Source organism: Nesoenas mayeri (genome assembly GCF_963082525.1).
Source record: "Nesoenas mayeri genome assembly, chromosome: 4".
NCBI lineage: Eukaryota > Metazoa > Chordata > Aves > Columbiformes > Columbidae > Nesoenas > Nesoenas mayeri.
The window spans coordinates 19743265-19766659 of NC_137540.1; the positions used below are offsets into that span (position 1 = coordinate 19743265).

The 23395-nt window shown below is 37.4% G+C and overlaps 1 protein-coding gene across 2 annotated transcripts in view; it reads right to left on the reverse strand.

Annotated features, from left to right (window-relative positions):
* INPP4B (inositol polyphosphate-4-phosphatase type II B) overlaps positions 1-23395 on the reverse strand; it is a gene marked incomplete at its 3' end in the record, with an annotated part of 269087 nt that overhangs the window by 44552 nt on the left and 201140 nt on the right. Inside the window, exons 15-19 of one of the 2 annotated variants that reach the window (XM_080343115.1) lie at positions 22225-22402; positions 17241-17453; positions 12345-12473; positions 1601-1792; positions 495-618 (exon numbers count right to left, since the gene is read on the reverse strand). In XM_080343115.1, the coding sequence (XP_080199241.1) occupies positions 495-618; positions 1601-1792; positions 12345-12473; positions 17241-17453; positions 22225-22402 (836 nt within the window). Of the gene's footprint in view, positions 1-494; positions 619-1600; positions 1793-12328; positions 12474-17240; positions 17454-22224; positions 22403-23395 lie in introns of both variants that reach the window. The other variant, XM_080343114.1, reaches the window with a different exon arrangement.

The window sequence follows — 23395 nt, forward strand, 5'->3', positions numbered from 1 at the left end:
TGTAACAAGTTAGGAATTAAACAGGTTTCAAGCTATCACCAATACTGGCATGGTCAGGGCAGAGGCTGATAGAGTTGTTAACTATTCAAATCTGCTGTTTGGGTTAGCTCTATAAACCTATTATTTTGAGTCAGGCCAAATGCCTATACAAATTGAGATAGTTTTTATTAAAACCAAAAGTTTCACTAGCTGTACTGAGGAAGGAGTCTCCTGTATTTAAGACAATGTATTTCAGCACTTCACATGGAATAATTAGCAGCTATTGTCCTCTTAGGAATTGAGAATAAAATGAATAATTTTTGATGCAGAATTGACAACATCGTATCTATGCGTTCATCCATGCTATTATATGCAAGCCTACTGTCTCCCAAGGATAATATTTGTTGATTCAATAAGCCAAATTACTAGAAGCAGAACAGAGGTTAAAATAAGAATCTCCTACGTAAACTTCTTGCCTGGATGCATAAGGAACTTTGTCCAAGAACAATACTTACTATATGTGCTAAGGAGTCCTTCATATTGCACAAGCAATCCAACAGTATGAAGCTGTTGTAAAAAGCCTTGATCATGTAAACCTGTGTGCAATTTTATTATAAACCCACAGACCAATCCAGCGAGCTATAAAGACAATGAAAAAATGAGAAATTAACAGATGGACTGTTAAAATGATGATTGCGATCATTATACACAACAAAAATAATACTTAGGTATTTGAGAAACCAGCATAGATATTTCCATTTAGTGACCACATACATAATTTCATATATGATTGAGGCGTTTTTTTGCTGTAAAACGCAGCAAAGTATCCCCTATTTTGCATTAGAGAAGCTTCATTTGTTTTGTGGGGCTGTGTGTTATTAACATTGACGTGAGCAAGACCAGAATCTCCACTGGCAGGCTACAAACACAAAAAGCTGTGAATTATGATGGATTTGAAAGCAGTTAGGCACCTAATGCAACCAAATCTCCTTGGCAGTTGCACCCTAACTCAATAACTTTGTTAGGAAAAACATATTTTAAGGGAGAAATTAGGCAAATCATTTAGAAAAAAATCTGGAAAATGTGATCTACAGGAGGAGGTCAGAAGAGCTTCAGTTATTTACCAAGACAAGACAAAGAAGAGACATGCTAATGGTCTTCAAACACATGGAATACTGCTAAAAACTGGAAACAAATAACCTGTTCTTCATTTGCAAAATGATCAGGGGAAAAAATACCTAGCTGGAATAGCAGCAAGGAATATTCACAGTTAGACTTGAGAACTTCCACCTAGGGGTGAGGATATTGACATATAATCTAGGAAGACTAAAAATAGCTTCATAGATCCTTCTTTGTGCAAATGGGGGAGATTAGGTAACCTAATCCAGTTCATTGCAGACCTACTTCTCTCACTCAGTGATAAAGTTACTATAGAATTCCATTTATTATTCATTTCTCTATCACATTATAAACTATTTAAATGGATGTAGTGGAAAATACATGAAAAAGTTGTGTTAAATTGGAAAAAGAAAAAAGAACAAAAGCCAAAACACAAACAGTGGCATGAACAGGATGCTTAGACACAGCAACAGTAGGAGATAAGTGACACAAGACAACCTACTGCTTGGCTGAAGACGATGTCTCTTCTTAGGGTCAGCATCAAACATTGTGGCAAACCGCAGGCCAGTTCCTGGAGCAGAACAAACGCCATCGATTGCTTTGCCCTGGTCACCACCTCTCCCATGCAGTCCTTCAGCGTGATCACCAGGGGATACAGCTGCTCATACCAGTCACCTACAACAAGACAGGTCATCTGATTCAAAAGAGAAAACGTGCAGTAAAAACCCCTGTCAGGATGGAAAGAGGGCTGCAGTGCCTGCACAGATCATCCTACACTTTAAACAGACCCTGCAGCTCCACCCTAACAATTATGGTACAGCAAATACCACTGGAGAATTTGCTCAGAGACAGAACTCCAGCTTAACCCATAGAGCTAAGTCCTTGGCCTGAATCTAACTATATCCTGAAACAATGACTTTTGAACAGACCCAACTTCTCTGTAAAACTAGAATTCAAGTATCATAAACAGAGCATGCAGGGATACATGTGAAAATTCCTTCAGAACGAAATGAGTCATACAGTGGGGATGCAGGTTCTTTCCAGAGCTGATGACTTGCTCTCTAGGCAAATGAAACACCATCAAAAAAAAGGGGACAGGAGCCTATATTTGAGAAAAAGTGGGTGCTGAAAGACAAAACAGAAGAATAAATAGACATCTGGAATAATATAATCTGTTTAATGTATAGGCTGGAAAAATAACAACCTTCAGTTCACATTCTTTTCTCTTTTTTAGCTTCTCTCTATATTGTTCTCTTTAAATATTTAGAGATAAACTTTTTTTTTTTTTTTTTAGCTATTTTGAGCAGAGAGATTTAGAACTATTTTGTAATATGTTTTGCTTGGTTAAAACATATGTTAGGAATATCAGAAAAACAGGCTGGAAGTGTTTGAAAAACTAGACTCTTTAATAGATTACAAACGAATCAAAGTGACAACTAGGAATGAAGAAAAATCAGAATAGCTTACTCAAACTTACCCAATTACCCAAGCTGTTCCTAAATTTTTAAGTATTTAATAAAATCAGACCTGCATTGTAGTTGCATATGGTTTTGCCTACCCCTTTAAGTTGAGTAAATTAAAAAAAAACCAAGCAAACAAAAAAAATCACTTTCCTTCAGAATCTACATCTCAGCTTCATTGTTATAGTTTAAAATGAAAGGGAAATCAACACTCCAGAACAATCTATGTAAAAACAGGGAGTGTAACTGACTTAATATAGTCCATTGCTAACTCATATTTCCTGAAGATTAGTGTAATTAAAAATCAATGATAATTAAAATCTGTTCCATTTGAATTGTAATTACCACGTTTTTTTTCAGGTAACATTCTGAGTCAGGCTAACGAAAGACTCATTAGCACTGCAGAAGTTCTTTATGCAGGAAGACATAGCTACCCCTTGCAAAGTCAATTTGGCTATGCTCCAGAAAAATATGGAAATGATTAAAATTATAGCTGAAAAAATTGGAGGGAACTTTCCAAGCCAGGACAAACCGCAAAAAAAAATCAGGCACGGGAAGGAGGAACCAGGAACAAGGACAGAACAGTCACAGAACAACCTGGGTTTCCTTGCAAACACTATCTTTGTGGTCAGACAAAGTGTGTTTTAACACAGTCATACATATTTAAGTGAGAGTAATACAGACTACAGAACCTTCTCCTGGAAAACAGCAGTTATGAAGTTAGAGCCATCACGAACAAAACAGAACAGAAGCCATCCCCAGTTTCATGCTCCAGCAAAATGAGGTGATTTTATACACGTCATTGACTAAGAGAGAACTAAAACACCGTGTGCCAAGGCACAGTGTACACGTTCTAAAGAGATTGCTGAAAAACATGAAGAGCTTGCAGAGGAGAGCTACCAAGATTTAGAGTTTAATCTCTCTAAGCCTACGAAAAAGGCTGAGCAGCAACTCGATTTCCCCTTCTCATGAGGAGAAAATAACAAGTACTAATTGGGGTGTTTATTCTAGGGAATAAAAGTAAAAGAACCACCAAAGGCCAAAGGCTGTTGTGATACACAGTCCAATTTAGAAATAAGGTAGACAGCAAGGTGTGTCATGCTGGAAGTCAGACTAGACAGACCAGGCAACCTAAATTCTCCCTTCTAGTCTTGAATTATAGTAATTTATTAAATTAATCAATAAATATATGGCAAGGAAAGAAACTGCAGCAGAATGAGAAGATGTAATGCATGCTAAACCAGTGAACAGGGCTGTATGTGCTAAGCATAGAGTTTGTTGTTTGCTTTTGACTTGACCAATTAATGAAGAAGATCACACCTGGCCGCTTTAAAGTAGACCTGAAGGTACAGCTCACAGACACCTGTTCCATTTGCATGGGAAAGCAGAGCTGGATGCAGACACAGCCAAGGATCTTACAAGTACACTGACAGCCAGGCCAAGAGAGAAAAAGCTGAATTCCTAGAACTAGCCACACTTCGTGAACCCGCTGTTACAACTTCATGTTATGTGGAGAGGGCTAAAGAGCTTTACTGACACTCTGTTATAAAAAAGGGAGTCACATATTGGCCACAAGATCTTTTTCTACTGACTTGCCACGTAATCAGTCAAATCGCACTGTGTATTTCTGCTTCTTCAGGAACAGAACTTTGTGTTTGTCCTTACTGAACTGCATCCTGATATTTCTGTGCTCCATCGCATCCAGATCCACTCTAATCCTGCTCCCACCGTGCTTAAAGCCTCTCCCAGCTTTAAGCACCTGCAAATTTTATAAGCATCATCCATATTTCATAAGCCAAGTCAGTAACGAAAATATTGAATAATACTGGACCCAGAACAAATGTAAGTGAATCCGACTTCATGCATCCTTCCAGGCTGGCAGTAAACAACTGATAACTACCTTCTATTACGATTTTCCAAATTATTTTGCACATATCTTGCAGAAGCTTCAAGATCATTTTCTCACAAGAATTTTGAGGGAGACTACATGTTTGGAATACTAACTTATCAACATAAGTATTTTTTGTCAGTAATAGTTGCATTAAGAAGGAATTAAAAGATTTGAAATTCTCTAGGCCATTTTTCCATTAAATGACATTTATGCTAAATATATCGAAAATAAATCCTACTGAGTATTTAATGTCCAAAAGAATACAGAGCTTTACTTACATATGTATTTTGCTTTGTAGAAAATACTAAAAATTTGTAGGAAAATCTAATGACTAAGGAAAGATTAATTATTTTATTATAAAATATAAATAGAATTGTACTTGCCAAAAGAAAAGAAAATAAAACTATATCCTCATGTGATTAAGTTATCCATAACAATCATCTGCTCCTTGCTTACACTGAAGATTCTTGTTTGCTATTAGTAAGGATGTCCAATACCCAGAAGGTGGAGCTAGTTTGCAAATCTAAAAGAGGACTTGCATTCTTTCCTGAAAACACAATATTTATGAACCGACTAGTATATTCCTACGTTTGTCCTTTTATTTTAAAGCAAGTCTAATGTGTTAAGATCAAAATAGGAGCTGTATCACAGACTGAGGTCTCAAAATGGACAACTCTAGGAAAAAAAAGATCTATACAGCTGCTCAGTCTTTAGTCTGTTAAAATTGCCATATGTCACTTGTTATGCAGGATATCTTGTTGCAAATACTGCAGCATGAATATAAACCAGGGTCATGCACTAACAATGCTCAAAGCTTCAAATATCTATCAAAAGCACGTACAGCAAATAACACCCTTTCTAAGTCACTCCTTGAAACTGAGAAGTACCATGAAACTGAAGTTTATGAAAAAAAAAAAAAACCAAAAAACAGCACTATATTTTGAAGCTTAGAAGTTCAGGAGAATTTGGAAAATAGTCTTCTATGCAAGGGATAAATAAGCAATATCAATAAAACTCGTACAGAGATATTATTTGTAAAGGGAGCTTTAAAATCCTGGTCTCTATTCAGGTTTAGATTATCCTTATCTATCTTGCCACAACACTGCTGACATGCGAGGAACCTACTTGGTTCCAAGTCACTGCTTACACATCCAAAAGAGTTTGGGAGAGATGCAAATGCCCTACCACTCCTCCTTCATGAGAAAACAGGCAGCCAGCTCAGCAGCGCTTGTTGCTGTGCAGAAGATGCCAATAAGCCAACCATGGTTCAGACCTCTGCTCCTGCAGAGACTGATGAGAACTTTGTAGAATCACTTGGAGAAGGGAACAGAACAAATTATTGCTTTTGTGTTCAACATGTTTAAGGACTTACACACACGTTGATGCTTCAAGTGTCAAATTTAAGTTAAAATGGCAAGATTTGCCTCCTCACCACAATGGAAACTCTTTTGAAAAAGACAGAATAATTAGCTGAACGAGTAAACATCTTGAAAAAGACGTAAGGAGCAAAACCATAACACGATGACTACAGGATGACTGTCAGGTTGCTAAAATGACAAGAGCAGCCTGTCCTGTTTGGAATATTTAGCATCCAAACTGAAGAGTCAAAGCAAGGAAACTCAATGTAAAAAAATCATGCTAGTAGTCAGCCTTTGGAAAGGCAACTAAAACAAGGCATAAAAGCCAAACACATTAAAATAGGAAATGGAAGGATGAAATCAAAAGAAGTAATATCACCACTATGCAGTTAGTGTGAGACTAAAACAAAAACGTCTGCGCGGCACAAGCACCCAGTAAAATGCTCCACTTCCCCTGCTAACGGAGAGTTGTGAAAGTTCAGTTTCTGACATGATTTGCCCTTTGGATGCTGGAAAAAACCCTTCAGTCCCATTTTCTCTTAATCAACATGTCTGCATAGGCCAATGACCTGCCTAGCACCCAACTAGTCATTTCTACATGTTAATATTCAAGTCGCAATATGTCAAACTGCACACTAAATTTGATGAAGTTTGGCAGAAAGCAAGCTCCTGCTCTTTTCAAAATCAGGCCCGTAGAAGTGCTTATTAAAATGTGCTGGCAATCAAACAGGAGAAGCCCTGGGGCTTTGCAATAGCACTTGTATCTCCTTTTGCGCTGTCCACAAAGGAAAAAAAGCCTATTCTGTCACTGCTGTCCGCACCACCTCAAAATCAGTGGAAATTTTGGCGGCTTCAAGTCACCTCAAAATTTAAATGGTAAGAAGTTAAAATCTAAACAGGGAATTAAAAGCAGAAGAAAGCAGAGCATCATACTCTTAAAGGAACAGAGGGTCCTACAGACATATGGTAATTAATGTCACAGCAGCTACTCACAGCTTAACTTTGTACTGTACTTAATCACTTATTCCCTTAGTACCCGAACATACAAATAATCCATTGTAGGACTGAATTAACAGAGGTCAAACAACATAAATGAGCTGTCTTGACATCACAAATTGAAGGTTAGACAAACTCTGTTTTAAAGAAAAAGGCAAGTAAAAATAACTAACCAACCCAAAACAGCAGTAAACTCCTCAACAACAGCATGGAATCATTAACCACAGAGTCTGAATTCACTCACCCAGGAAAAAAATATTCTTTTTTTTTTTTTTTTTTTTAAATAAAGAGAGGTTTAAAAACTTACTTACTAGAGCTCATATATTCCACTTAGCACCATAAAAAGGTCAGTTTCCTACCTCATCTTGCCACTCAGCTCTTGGAGCTCACATTAAGTCCAGGATGAGGGCTCAGCTCTGTGAGAGAGGATGAGTTTTTATCCTCATAATTCTGCAGCACTTCTCACAGGAACACCAAAAACCTGCCTAAGACTTCCTGGTATTTCTGCAGTTAACATAATAGCAGGCTACTTTGCACGATTTTGGTGTCTTGAGGAACAACTTTGAATTTTGGGGATTTACTGTTCCATTGTAATCATCTGAGATTTTCTGTGCTGTCACACAGATTAACAGTGAACACAGAAACCATCTAATCATGCATACACAGGTGCCTCAGCAGCTTTAGTCACAATGATAACAGAAAAAGAAAGAGATAGCAACAAGAGACATAAACCTAATGCAAATCTAATATACTCAAAACATGGGAGTAATGGATAAACCTTGCTCTAGAAGCATTGTGCAACCAAATATTCTGATGCCTCATTATAAAAATAGTCTGTTGACTGGGTTAAATAGTCCTCTTATCCCTTACACATTTTTAAGTTTCTATCAATAGCTATTCTCTATTTGCTGGGCTACATATAGCCCAGTTAATGACCCTATCAAAAAGAGAAGGATCATACAAAACAGAGGGAAAAGAAAAAAAAATAAGTGCAGAAATAAGAACAGGAAAGAAAAATGTAAAATGTGAGGAAAAGGAAGGGAAGATAAAGTATTCCAGAAGTATTTCTGTTTTCTGAGATTAAAAAAAGGCTGCTACTCAAGGGAATACAGACCAAGGGAGAATATTTCATCTTCTTCACTAAGTGATAATTTACAGTAAAAGCTCTTCTATTGAAGATGCAAACAAAACCAGCATGCAGTTTTATTTCACATTTCTACCAGCAACTGCATTGGGAGGGATGTCTGAAAGGATGCCATGCTCATCCCTAGGGCACTGAAATACAGAAAGGTTTAATCTAGATTTAGACAGTTCTCATCAGGTTACTAACGAAAAATTAACCCATATATGCTAGTAGTGTTGTGTGTATGGACGTGTTTTCCTTCATTCCAGCTAGGAAACATGGCACTGTTCCCTAGGTGCTCTTTGTTATCTATGCTGAGGTTACCCTTGGCCAATTCATCTGCCCAGCAGCAAAGCTTATGATTCCATAATTCACTTCAGGCAAAATTCAGGTGCCTTCAGACTGCCAGTTTAAGTGTTTCAGATAACGTGGTGGATTTTTTATGTAGCAAATTAGGGAGTACTCACGCAAGCAGAGCCAGTGGAGGAATGGCTGGGCGGTGGTTCTGATGGGGTGGTACAAGGAGCAGTGAGAAACAACAGCCTCTTTTGCAGCACAGCTAAACACACAGATCTGTCAAGGGCCATGTAAGTGAAAGAGAAAACTACTGTGTTTCACTGGCACCTCTAATTCTGCAGGACAGGCTTTCACATTCTGACTCCCATGGAAAATGAAAAAGCAAAAATGAAAAGAATTTAATGCTGTCAAGTAATTCCTCCAAGGCAAACCAGTCTAGAGCTAAAAGAATAAGAAAATCCCTCTCCTTTAAAATCCATCTACTCTTCCTGATTTATCCTGCAGAGAAATCATAATCCTGCAACTGATGAAACCATAGCATGTTACCTTGGTAACTGATAACTCAAATTCAGTCTTAAGAATACACTCAAAGGTCAGACTGCATGAAAAGTTAGACTAAGAAAGGTATAATTCATGTTGAAAGGTAAGTACCGGCAAAAGATGCCACCAATATTTCTGACTACAAAGGTTCCACACAATAAATATGAGCACATTGGGAAAAAAATAATAAGATCACACAATGCCAATACTGAAGCTGCAAATATAAACCTACCTTGGGAAGCTCTGAACATAACATCTATAGTTAGAGCAGCATACTACTACCCCCAAACATCAAATTACTGTCGTAACATTTTCTACCATCTAAAATTAACAGGTGGTACATTCTTCGATATCTTTTCCATTGTTATATGCTAGACAATTTTTTTGTATTAAAACAGACAGGTCCACTAATATCAGCAAACATTTCACCCCACACTCTAATGCGTACTTTTCAATTATTTGGTCAAATCCTTGGTTATTCACCATTTTTCTTGCAAACAGCAACACAACTTTTAGGATCACCTCCAGCACTGAAGCAGTTTCAGATTTAAAGATCTATCTGTGCCCATACATTTGTAGCATTAATGAAATAGGTTATACTCAGATTATGGCATAATATATAATCACAAGATACTGCAAAATTTTAATGTATGCAATGTTTGTGTATTGTATGTTGCATAACATCCTGTAATATTAGGAAAGTATCTAAGGGTCTAAACACACTATGACTTTATATCTAAGAAAAAGTTATGAAACCATACAACCATGATTCAAATATAAAATGGTGCAGAATTAAGGCAGAAATTATAATCCTAAACTTAGAATCTCAGCCTCTATGGGTGCTTCACAGTGCATCCTTGGAGCTTCATGTAAAACCTGAGAGATGCAGAGAAAAAAACCAAACATTTAAACCCCACACTTTCACAACAGAGTCAAGCATAAAAAATTCTGGCCCCAAAGGCAATGGTTTTGAAAACCACTAGGCAACCAACTTTGGCACACACCTGGATAGTTCTTCAGAAAGCTCTATCTTTCAAGTAAGTACTATTAAAAACAAACAAACCTACAACACATATTAAAATGCCTCCATTTCTACATGATCTTGACAATCCTATAAGCTGGCAAAGGCACTGCATGACACTCTCATGTAAGCACCATTAGGAAATCATGTTTTCCTCAAAAAGCAAAACATGAAAACAAAGCAACCTGCCCCACAAATCTACAGCTTCCATGTGATGGGTGTCACAGAACCCTCAGCAAAACTGAACAGAAGCACTGACTTTGTTCTCACAGAGGCACACTTGTACTGATTCAAGAGAAACAGAGAAGGCCCTGAAATGAGGGAGAAGAGAAGAATTTATTTCGGTGCCATAACTTGGTAATTTTTCCATCCTTGGGCCTGTCAGCTCCAGAAGACTACTCTTCAGCTGAATGAAGGACCTCTCATTTTCTAACCATTACAATTATCATTATTACCTTTCATTCCATTTGATGAGTGCTTATCATAGTATTTGAAGTAACTTTTAAGGGTTTTTTTGGTTTTGTGAGCTAAAAGCTTTCATTTGCCTGTGTAGGCTGTGAGCCCGAACCAAAGGTAAGAGCACACTTTTTTACAACTACAATGAAAGACTGAAACAGACTGGTTAAATACATTTATACAGAATCACAGCAGAGATGTTCAGGGCATTGAAGAGAGCAAAGGAAAAATCACTTTCATGTTGCTAAGCATGTCAGAAAACATCCAAAAAGAATAATTCTAAAGCATGCCTTTTTTCATGACTGGGGAGAGAGGGGGAAATCTCTGGTTTTGTTCTGTAACTGAAAGGACCCTTGACACTTGGAATACAGGTAAAAAACAGTACGTATGTGTCTATGTAGACACACATAAATGCACTGCAGTAACATCAGTGAAGTCTGGGTGAAAGTGTACTACTACTTCACCTGCAAAACATTTTTAATAGACATACTGGATTTCTGCTAATAATAGCCGAAAAGCTTGTTAACACTAGGGAAAAGAGAAGGGAATCACGCGCAAGAATAAATATTCAATTTTGTTCTTTTAATCAAAATCAGTATGCTTGGGTTCCCTTTCTACAGCTGCTTTCAAATTGTCAACTACACCAACCTCACTGTTGACTATTTGCACCTTCTTACATGAAAGAGGGCTGAAAAATGTATAAAGTTAGGTTGATGCTTTGCACCTGCAAGCATTCAGTAGAGAAGAAAGATGATATCATCTAACTCTCTAACATTATGGGGATACTCATCTGGTAGACGGAAACTCAGAGAAGCAAACAGAACAGAAATACTCTGGTCTCAGGACTATTTATACAAAACCAAGTCCAGCACATTTGGTGCTGAAAATAAGTATTCCAGGACGCCAGCACAAATTTCTCATGCTGGTAAAAATGCTGACATTGCAGCTGCATTAAAAAAAATCAATACTATAACCAAAATCTGTTGCACAAGCTCTCCAGTACTACAGAAATGATATACAGCTGAAAAAAACCAGTTTTAATTCTTGTTATGTAAGAAAGAAATTACAAATTATTTCTAATGATGTTAAAACCCCAATATAAAATCACATCATTAAAAAAAAAACCAAAAAAACCAAAAACAACAACAAAAAAAACCCCAAACAACAACAACAACAAAAAAAAACAACCAAAAACCGAAACAAAACCAAAAAACCCCACACGTAAAGGAAAACGTAAAAAATATAGGACAAAATACACAATTAAAACCCCACAAAATTATACAAAACTCCATATAATAAAGCAGTTGTGGGTCTTTTTTGTTTGCTTGGGGTTGTACTTTTGTGTTTTGTTTTGTTTTTTCAATTGAAGAGTAACACAGCATTGGCTTCAATTTCCTTATATTTGGAATCCCACCTCTATCACTAAAGAGCTGTTTCATCTATTGTAACACACTTGCACATCAGAAAGTCTCTTGTCACACTTATGAGGCAGATCTTGACAAGTCTGTCCTTTCTCTAAAAGCAATAAGGAAAAATAGCCATAGTAGATTGGAAGATTTAGTGGCAAGGACCAGCTGTGGACAAAGTTTTCTTCTCATCATATCATGGACTTGCTCTACTTAGCCTTCAGTATTGACACATATTGACAACTATATCAGGAAAAACTAATTTTAGCAAATCAGAAAACAAAAATCAGTATTTCACTTGAAAAATGTAGAAGGGTTTACAAGAGAATGACACCAAAACAGAACGTTCACCTTCCCTTCCAAGTTTCCTATGGGTAAGACATACTCCAATTTTTTTTTTTCTTAAAATGGTATATTCAAGTAAAATGTAAAATATCAAAGGAAAACATCGTGGTTTGAAAAACTTTTCATCATAGCACAAAAAACTGAGCATGGCAAGCACTTTGAGCACACAATGGAGCTGTAATTCAATAAATAGCTTTCTGTCATTCAAGGCTACAACTGTGCAAAACCTTGCTATCAACACTCTCATCAATGATACTATTGACTCTACCTCATTTTTCAGTGACTCTTTCCATTTTCATTTACTCCAGAAAACAATTTTTTTTTTAATGTTGCTTACCACCTGTGTGCAGCACCTTGCAATCTGCTGCTGAAGGGTCATTTTCACCTTCTTTAATGTTGCTGATGTTGTCTTTCTCAAGCAGTCTGTCCACCATGGCAATAACACAGTTTAAACTCTTTCCCACATTGGCCCACACCCTGTCCTGAAAAGAGCAGAATTATCACTGCATCTTACTGAAGAAGGAAAAAAAAGAAGTATCAACTTATTCTTAACACTTTAAAGTAGAGACAAAGATATGCAAACTACTGGAAGTATTATTAGAAATATTAGGTGTTGGCACATTACGACTTGTCTCATTCTTCAACCTACCACTAGTTTAATCCTTTTTCACTGACTTTTTTCTCACAATGTAAATGACTGAATTGAAACTGTTTGTCTTTTTTAGACATCAGAAGACACACGTGCTTCAAATTCTACAAGAAAATGCATTCAAAGTTATCTCTTTCAGGTCCAGTCACAGGGAAATGAGCAGTTTGTCTATATGACATAATACAGTAAGAGCACAGACACTAAAAACCTTGCCAAATCAAATCTCCTATGCAACTGTCAGTTTTGCCACAGTACTTGGCAACCACTTTCTCACAATTTAACATACACTCTATTACATTACTTACTTTGTTAAAGCAAATGTAAAATTAAAGGATTAGAATTAACAACTTGTTGTCATGACATGTTTATTAAGTAACAATTTAATTTTGTTGCATGCCTCTCACACAAAGTGCAACCATCACATTTAATTTTTTATTATAAATAGGATAATTACAGAAGTAAGAGAGTGATAGATGGAAATTGCTAAGGTATGTGAACTCAAATTGCTCAGCATGGCTGCAGCCACATAATTTCCCTTTCCTCATTCTGCTGGGGGGACTTTAATCCCAACACAAAGAGTGTTAAACTCTTAATGAACATCTGGAGATACTGCACAAGCCACTCAAATAGGAGCCCTTGTTTCATTTTTGAAAGAACCCTTTTCTCTTTTTAAACAACCTATTAACTCAGCATTCAGATGATGCCCATACAATAGTCACACAAACATTCCCCAAGGGTTTAGAAGCAATATTCATAAATGCCTGTTGACAGAAAGCTCACTTTTATAACCATATATCTGGTCTTTTTACATATGGGCAAGTGAGACAGAGGGAGCAAGGGCCTGTCCCATAGCTCTTCTTCTCCACATAGGAGGTTCCTAGAATTAGGAGCTATTCTTACAGGCAGACAGAAGAGGTAAATGTGTCTGTCGTTCACTGTGATGTTATTCTGCCTGGAACAAAGATGGTTACATTTTTCCAAGAGAGCTGCTGAAATTCTGCAGTTTGGTAAGAGCAATTCTCAAGTAGAAATGCAGTTTCTGATCGATGAAAATCAACTGACTCCCTATTATTCTCTACAGGAAGAAATGCATCCATTTCATATTCTTTCTCATCCCTTATTATCCCCATAACATTTAGCTGTAGCCTAGCACACTTTCCACCTATCTTTCTGCCTCTTAAGTGGTTTATTCTCAATTTGCATAAGAACTACCTCACAAGTGATCATTTTGCAGCATGTGTCAGGTTAAAGGACAAAATACAGCCACAGCCTCTCAAGTAAGCATCCTTACAAACCCTCTGTGTGAAGTGAGGAGGCATCAGAGGAAAATAAGTCTTATTTCTTGATACACTGAAGTACTGAGACTCTAAATTGCAGGATGCTTCTCCCCTGTGAAGTTTTCCCACCAGTTCTGTGGAGCTCATCGGAAGACAGGTTTACTACTGTGGTGTGAAAATAAAGAACGAGCCAACCAACAAAAAATAACAGCGAAAGAAGGTCTCTGGCTCCCTCTCGCTACTGCTTCTTTAAGCTCAAATGTCAAACAGGGCAGGTGGACATCTGTTGGGACAAGGCAGACTGGAACAAGTCAATGGCACACTGACCTTTGCTACTTCTCCTGAATTTCAGAAGCCATTTAGGCCTGTACGGAGTCCTGGCACATGTGGCTAGGTGTAGTTAGAAATGGCCATAGTCGCACTTCTCCTGCCACCTCTGCTGTGGCACTGGGAGATACACATGCGTACTCAAAATGACATTCACAAAAAGCCTGGCCTTAGCTTCACAAGAAGCTGGACACTTTTTAAATGCCATTTACAAATGAACCTGTAAAATAATTCTCTTTCATCTTCCCAATTAAAAAAATGTAATAAATTACTATCCACTCTCAAAGTATCATCAAAAGCCAACTCTACTCCTTCATTTCCTGCCATTGCACCTGACTGGCTGTCATCCTCCTAAGCACTGCTGGCCAGTGGAGCCCCAGAGTCCGTCTTTACACTTTCTAAGGATTCTCCTGCTTTCTAAATTCACTACCAAGCTCCTCAGTCATGTCTTGTCCTTCCATATACACCACTACAGTCACGTGCTTTACTTGTGCCAAGTATGACACAGCACTGCATTCCCCAGTGCTCTGAAGACACTTCCTTCATGTGGGTTCACAGCCATACAGTACCTTCAGTGCTTTTGAGATATGCTCATTGATAAAGCATTATGTGCATGATTAATACCCTATTGTGAAAGAAGAATGCTTTGGAATGGAATATATTGTACACAGGTCAGTATTTCACACCTGTGCCTGAGTACCAGGTCAATATTTCTACATAACTTATTGGAAATATCATTTTATCTGTGCTTTGTAGCTCCAAGCAGGTTAAACAATCAGAAATGTAGAGCAGAAACAGCTCCAAGTTGCAATGTGTCTAGCTTTTCTTGTATTATACACAACTTGCTTTGCTCCCTCCTGCAGAGAGATTTCAGGATGGCAGAAGCAGCTGGCAAGAGGAGAAGGGAATAGCTACCCACAGGCAATCTAAAACTCTCAAATATTTTTCCTTCAACAGTAGTGCCTTACTACTGCCTATGTGTAGCGGACCAATATAAATAGCTCAATCCATACTCCTGTCAGCTGCACTGGAATGAATATTTGTACTTCGTATCAAAGAAAAAAGGTGCAAGGCAGCATTGCTGTTGAGAAGGTGGCTTTGGGGAAAACACTGGTTACTCAATGAAAAGGTACCCTGCAGAGTTAAGAAACTGGGTGTTATTCCTTAAAGATAAATTTGGATGTTGGGGAAGGGAGTGGATCTTGCCTAGTTTTTAAACACCATGCCCTGAATTCACTTCTGTAGTGGTTGTCAGATAATACAGTCATTGGAAGAGGATGCAACAGGGTCAAGCTTGAAGACTTGTTGGATGTCATTGATTTAGATTTCAGGCAAAACTAAGATTGAAATTCCAATTATAAAATGCAATCTAGTGCTTGATAATAATGGAAAAGAAATAACAAAGGAAGACATAGTACCACGCATACAAAGCAACATATCCCTAAGGTAGTTTGTTGGGTTTTTTTTCTTGTATAGTTTACTTTAAGAGTAGATTAGGGATTTTTTAAATTTTACAGGTGTTTATTCTTTTTCTTTCTATTATGTTAATAGTAAGTTCATCATTAAAATTCACATTGTTCATTGCTTCCCTTGACAGAAAGAATTGAAAAATAATGGAAGCCTAACGTTTCAAATTTAGAAAAAAAAAACATTTCTCTAAGATTTATACTGTCTCAGTGACTCTGACTCAATTTAACTCAGAAAATACTTAAAGATACACTTCATTTTAATCAAACGGGTAATCTTATTAATTCGGCAGAAAATATGGATACACTTTAAACTTCTGTGCTTGAACATTTTAAGAGATGAGGGCCAAGAACCTGGCAGAAATAAATTAAAAAACACAAACACCAACACCACTAATGCTATATAGTAAAGCTACCTTCTCTGTAGAGACAGAAGTACTAAATTAAAGTACAACCTGAAGAAAAAAAGCCATTTTGCCAGTGCAAAAATTTCTCCCTTTTATCAAATCTATTGTGGTATTTATTTTTCTGAGTGTTTCAACAGCTGGGAACAAACATTTTGGCTTTCATTTCAAGGAAAGAACAACGATTCTAGTTCCTCAGGTTGTTGAGAAAACTTGAAAACATGAATTCAAGGCTCTAAACCCAGAAGGCAAATAAAAGAATGAGTTATTTATTGTTTCAAGCTCATGACTACTTAATGCATGAAGTTGGAGATAATTGTCTTTTCTCTAGAAGAAATATATTCTTCTTCCTTTATTTGTGGTATGGATAAAAATTACGGTTCAGGTGTAAGGTACTGTAGCTCACACACGTTATTAATTATTCACAATAGGGATTAATATGCTGGCATCCTTTATATTCGTAAGAATACAGTGATGAACGGAATAAAAATAGCTTGAGTTCAGGATGTATATGACAAAGAAACAGATCTATTATGCACACATCCACCAAAATAATCAATTTACAAAATATCAGCCATATAAATAATACATATCTTCGAAAGAAATACATGCTAAGAATGCTAAAATCTAAAAGCCAGGTTTAATTCTTGTATACAATCTTATACATCTTCTAAGAACAGAGTCTAAGGGAAAGCAGCTTTTTTTTTTTGCTGAGCGTGAATTCATGTGTGTTTAAACTATTTATATTCAGTCTTGGGGAAAGACAGGAAAAAGAAAAATCCTTTATAAGAGTGTTTTCTGTTCCAGTCTCCTTGAATCTGCCCAACTAGCAAAAAGAACTCAAGAGCAGAGAAAGACTATTTTCCTGTCTGGGCAAGAAGATGTTAATCTTCTTCACTGTCATACGCACAATCAAGCAGTCACAGAGAAGCACACTCTACTAAATAAAATTCTGTCAAGTTAGTTTCAAAATATACAACGCATTTTAAAAAAAAATTATTTCAGTTTTTCACTCCTCCTCCTTCCCCCGGCCGCAATAACATGTGACAATGGACCTTAGGGCTTGCATTTTTTTAATGCTGATTTGGAGGGTTAAGGCTTGAATACCAACCAATTGACAACTTACCCACTCTTCCTCGTCGTACTCAGAATGATGGGGTATCGAGTCCTGTCTTTTCACCTGAGAAGGATGATCCCGAGGCTGTGCATCACCCCCCTCTTCTGCACTGCTTCTAGGCACAGCTGGTTTCTTGAGGACACAGCCAGGTCGAGCTGTGTACAGTGCTAAAAGGGCACTTCTGACCAGCTGATCCTTAAATGCGTGCACAAATAACTCTGTCTAGGGAAAAGGAAAAAATAAATCAATGAAAAGGTTACACCAAATAATGCAATACTGCAACACAGCTACTATAACACTGAATTACCCTTAGGCAGAGTGGATATTTGTTTCAGGTCTGCCTAAGAGGTAGGAAACAAAGTAGACCAATAAGGAACAATTCAAGGGTTTTGGGGGCATCATCACATTCTACAATCCCATTGTTCTAAAGATTAACACAAAAGCACAGAATCTATCACAAAGATTGTAATATTTTCACACAATCCTAAACCAGAGTTCCAAGTTTTACCTGCAGGGACGAGGCCCTACAAGAACCAAGAGTATCCAACCACTGCTCAATAATTTCAAAATAAGTGTCAGAAAAAACATGATTAACAAATTTAAGGATCATCTTAAAGAAAAACACACTGCTCTACACTGCTGAGATTGCAGTCTCTGCAAAAGCAGTGTTTCCAGAGATGAATTTTGGCACCTGTAGATATCAGCCCTGATATCAGGTCAGGTGATGACACCTGATTTCTAGCTTTATTTTATTTAAAGCAAACCTCGAAGTAGTTTTTTCCAGTATCTCTGAAGATGTTATTTAATCAATGTATCATTTTTTAAAATCCTAAATACCCAAATTTAATTATCACAACTCAGTGGGATTTAGTTGCCATCCTACCTACCCAGAACATATTGGATTGTCATGTGCAGATTCAGATGCTGAACTGCTTTTGTGAATGCAATCTTAATTAAACAGGTATGTGGAAAAGTACATAGACAAGGGTCAGAGCAACCAGCCCAAACAAGTAGTCACACAAAGCTTGGAAACGCTAGAAATAAAGGTTGTCCAGCCAAGCTTCATTCAGCCCTTTTATGTTTCTTATGTAAAACCTGGTCAAGAAGCAAAAAAAACCACAAAGAAACAAGTTTTTAAAGTTTCAGCATCTGCCTTCCTGGAAAGCTGTCTCCTGTTTTCTGCACTTCTTACTTCTGCTCATAGCCCATGCCTTTTTGCTAGTACTTGCTTCCTTTTTGTATGCTTCTGCTCCCACTCATCTTCCTTGCTTTTCTGCCTCAACACTCCCACAAAAGTCCACTGACATTTAGAGCACAATGCTCTAAATAATTGATGATTTTCTTAAAGCTCCAGCCACTGAGGTTAGGCACCTGCTTGACAAGTTTCTGCTTTTTGCCATTTTCATGACATTGAGGAAAAAGCCATTTTTGATCCTTAATGGTTGCACATAAGAAAGGCTGAAAATTTGCTGCAAATATAATAAAACTCAAAAGTCTGGAAAATAAGAACCTTACAGATATTTAAGCTAAGTTATGATTTTTTTTAAACCCGCATCAGGACTTTCAGACCCGATTCTTCAGCGATTAGGCTTGGCAACACTATTCACCTCCCTGGCTATTTTACCAGACTCCTCCTGTCTCCTTACTATCTTGGTGCCTGAGGGAAAGGGTGCTAAACAAGACATTATTTTCTCATTTGTAGCTCTTCAAAACTGCCTCATCGTAGTCCTGAACTGCACTATAGGAGAATTTACGTTTTCTACATTCCAGCCTTCACATGGTGCATGCTCATGCTTTGGAGAACATTGCTAGCAAACCCTACCAATCTTCCATAAAGAAGAGGCAGAGTACGTCTTGCAGAGTCCTCTTTTCTTGCATAGTTAACAGCAGAGCTCCTCTCAAAGACTGTTCTACAATTCAATATCAAGAGAGTCCACACTACTTGTCTGTCCTTAGAAATGACAACCTCAAGGTTTTGCTGAGGTTTTCGTATCCCCGTTCCCCCTCTAAAGTCTGCTTGAAGTCATTTCAGGTCCCTGCATCAGGTGCAGTGAACTGAAAAGGGCTTTCCATTTTAGAAAGTTGTAGTATTGGAAAACGTGAAGTGAGGAATGGCCACTACGACTGCAATGTATATTACATAAGTATCTGAAAAGTTTAACTAATTTAATTTCAATATAAATATTTAATAGGGAAAAACATTTTAAAAAGCAAACTGACATGGAAGTGGACCTTTTTTTTTGTATAGAGAATAAAATGCTTCTGTAATTAAATTCCATCAAAAGATCCCATTAGTTTAACAACAGTCTACATTTTAACTACATTTTCTTACAGCTCAGTACAGCTAAATTTGCAGAACATCACTATTTAAAAAATTGTATTGAAATCACATAACAAGTATATGCAAAGAAATGAAAACTTTGCAAATTCTTTAAGATATTTGACTCAGAATATTTCTGCAAACAAAGATAGGCAGAGCTGGAAAATGAATTTATCAAGCCTTCTGCAAGCTGCAAATGCTGATAGACTTGTTGACAGCTAAAGGCTTCCTTAATCAATTAACAGAAAGTGTTGATAAAAGGTTAGTCTCAGGAACACACTACAGTAAATTGCAAATCATACATGGAGAAGGAAAACCATGCTTAGTATGAGAAAATAAGCTCAACATAAGAAGCAGCAGTGCAATTATTTTATTTCATTTTCCACTTTAAATGCATGCAGCCAGTCCTTCCATTTCTAACACAAGTATTCAACTGTAATTCACATTATCGATAGCTCAGATATACGCACTCCTGCCTAATGTTTTTAGAAAGAATTGTTCTACATATCAATCTTAACATCATCTTAAAATAAATAGTTATATGCTTTTTAATAAACCTGAGGAATTTAATCACCAGGCAAAGAATTTTTATAACTGCTTCAAAAGCTGTTTAATTTCTAAATTTCTATCCATTTAAAATGTAGCAGAACATTTCTTTTCTTACATATAAAAAGCATGCAAAAGGTAGGAGAGCAGAAACACCTCAAGAATACAAGTAGGCATCACGTAATTCTATCCAGAAGAATTACCTTAAGTATAACCAGGGGCTTTTTGCTAGTCTTGTACTGCACCAGATTGGATAGACAGATGCGTTATTTTAGGACCTTGAGATGATTCTTTGTATGGGGGATCTAACTGGAGCACCATGTGAGTTCCCTCAATTTGTGCTTTTGAAACTTAATATTGCTCTTCCCTGAAGTTCTATATTGGTCTTGCCTTTTCTCCCCAATTCTCTTCCCTTCTGTACAAGCAGCTGTCCCTCGACATGAGTTTCCTCAGCAATGGTCTCACCCCTCTCTCAATTGTGATTTTTTTTCTCCTCTGAGTAAATTTGAGAATAGACAGGGAGGCAGATATTCCACCCTTCAGACAGCAGTTGTTGTTCAGACAACTGGATTCATCTCTTCCAAGAAAAAGGCGGAGGTTAGATGGAAACTATGGGCTGTCAGGTGGGCTATGTCAGGGAACTTGTGCTCCTAACTAACCAGCAATTTAATCCTGAAAAGTCAATATGAACATACACAACTAAATCACCAGCTAGAAACTGAAAATATCTGTGACTTTTACAAAGTGAATGGATTATCTTGTTTAGTCCTTTTGTGTAGTCAGACTCTGCAACAGGCCATGGTCCCAGCAGAGGGTTGGTATCTCAGCTGCCTGCAGACCCTCCAAAATCATCCACTTCTCCTGCCCAGACAGGCAAAGGTGGGAAGGGCAAAGCAAAAGGTTATAGCTAATTTACAAATTCCTTCACAACCAGGTCTTGAATCTTCAGAACACTTTTTTTGTTTGGCTTGCTTTACTTGCACATGCATTTTCCTTCAAACTAACTGCCAACAGAACAGCTCCACGTTTTCTACATGCAGCTATAAAGGGCCTTCCTTCAGCACCACATAGAAAGGCACACTATAATTGCCACAACTCATGCTCCCCCCCGAATCCTCCCTTTCATTTCCAGGCTGAATTCTACTTTCCTATATACCCCTGACATTCACAGTGACTCCAGTGTTCTCAAAGTTACTGTGGATTTACACGTCTGTAACTGAGAGCAACATTTATCTCCCTCCTGTGGCTCCAATGCAATTCCTTCACAGTATGTGGCCAAGTTCAATATTCAGATATGAAACTCTACCATTGAACAATGTACTGCTGGGATAATAGTGCTCAACAGACCACAGGGGTTACCAGTTCCCAATAGCTGAAGATATATTGAAATGATTATTGATAGTGTTATTAAGCCGTATTACAGAAGGTGCAGCCTATGAAGCAATGGGAAACTTTTTTCAACCCCTCTGGTCAGAGCTATAGTGCTTAATATTTTTATAGGATGGCATATGCTTAAAAGTACTTCAGACTTTAGCTAATCTCCAATATCACTCTGTGAGACAGGTGGAAAATATTATCTTCCTTAGTTTAGAGCTAAAGTAATTTAGATGAGGAACAGCCTGCAGCTCCAGAGGAATATAATAGGAGAAAGAGGATTAAAATTTGAGACATCCTGGCTCCAGCTTCCTAGCTGCTTCTTCCAGACTGCATCACACTATTATTCTAAACCTTATCCACAAACCTGCCTTCAACTACCTCCCACAAGCAGTAGCTTAAAGTATCGAAGAAAGAAAATAACTGTTTATCACCCCACAAAATTATTTACAGTAATCTATTTTTGATAAACCCCAGTATTTGGCCGCTAGAGGATAACAGAGACACATGAAATTAAATTAATTATACCTTCAAATAAAGACAACCTTTATAGATTTCATTAATTCTCTACATGGAAAGCCTACAGAAACGCTAAATAATATTCTTTTTCTGATAGCAACATTTTGAAGCTTATTTTAGTAGAGCTTATTTAACATTTCCTGATGCTATGAAAGTCAATTTATGCAGGAAAAAAACCAGCAGTTGGAGACTTGATTAATCCACTTTCCATTGCAGTAAAGATTTGAATCTTACTTTTTCTGAAAGCATCTTTAAAGAATTCTTCAAGCTGTCTGGAGAATGTTGGCTTGCAGAATTAAGCAGCAGGTCTGCATGGCTTGATATGAGAGGTTGTAGATGACTGATGTTGCTGAGAACTTCTTTTGCCTTGGCTGTGTTTTCGGGTGAATAGTAAATACACTGGTATCCAGTACTGTAACCACAGAGAAAGAGTCACATAATGCCAAAATCATTTATGCTATTAATAACAATGTTTAATGTGCTAAAAACCTTACTGCTAGTACTGTAAAAAATGTCAGACACCTACACTTTACTGATATCATTAGAAATGCTCCATCCCTCAAGTGTAAAAACAAATCCGTGCTTGAACAGTAGAGGACAATGGACTGCAGACCACCAGGCCCACCACGCAGTACTGTTCAACCTAATCATCCCTTTAAGTGATTGGTCTTAACGTAAGAAAAACAGATTTTTATTTATTTTTTTTCTGGAGAAACTAAAGGTTTGACCAGGTCAGATAATGATCACAAAGAGCATAAGGCTCCTTATCTTTCCACTGAGCTCCCCACCACTTTATTAACTATTATACCTCACTATATCCTTCGAAATGGGTCATTAATGTTTAATCAATCAGAGGCCCAGACTGCGTTTTGATTACCACCAGCAATGTCCAGGAAGTGGTGATAACCAGAGTTAGGTCTAATAAAAGTCACATGTCTAACCTTCAAGGAAAGACAGAAAAATAGGGTGTGGGCATTAACTACTGCAAAACCACACAGATGGCATACTGCAGACTTACTAATTTCCTTTTAACTCTTCACAAACTACTGCCATTCTTTTGCATTACTTCTTGTCTTTTTGAAGACTTCTCCCATTTTTTTCCCCAGCACCTACTAAGCACACAATATCCTTTTATGTTATCATTCAAAAAAACCCATTTTAACCAGCACGCACACACCATTAGCTCTTCACTGTAGTATACATCTCCCCACCTAAAACTCTTGTACACAGTCCTTCCCTTCATAAAGCCCTGCTTCAGTCTTTTAGAAAAACTAACCAAAATCTTTTGCAGTTTCAGATGAACCTGTAATGTTAACACAGGTGAAAAACAGTGTCAGAGCAATGCACATACTCCCTCATTGCTTCCGTATGCATCTCCCTTCTTTCCTCTTATGTGTTTTCACCA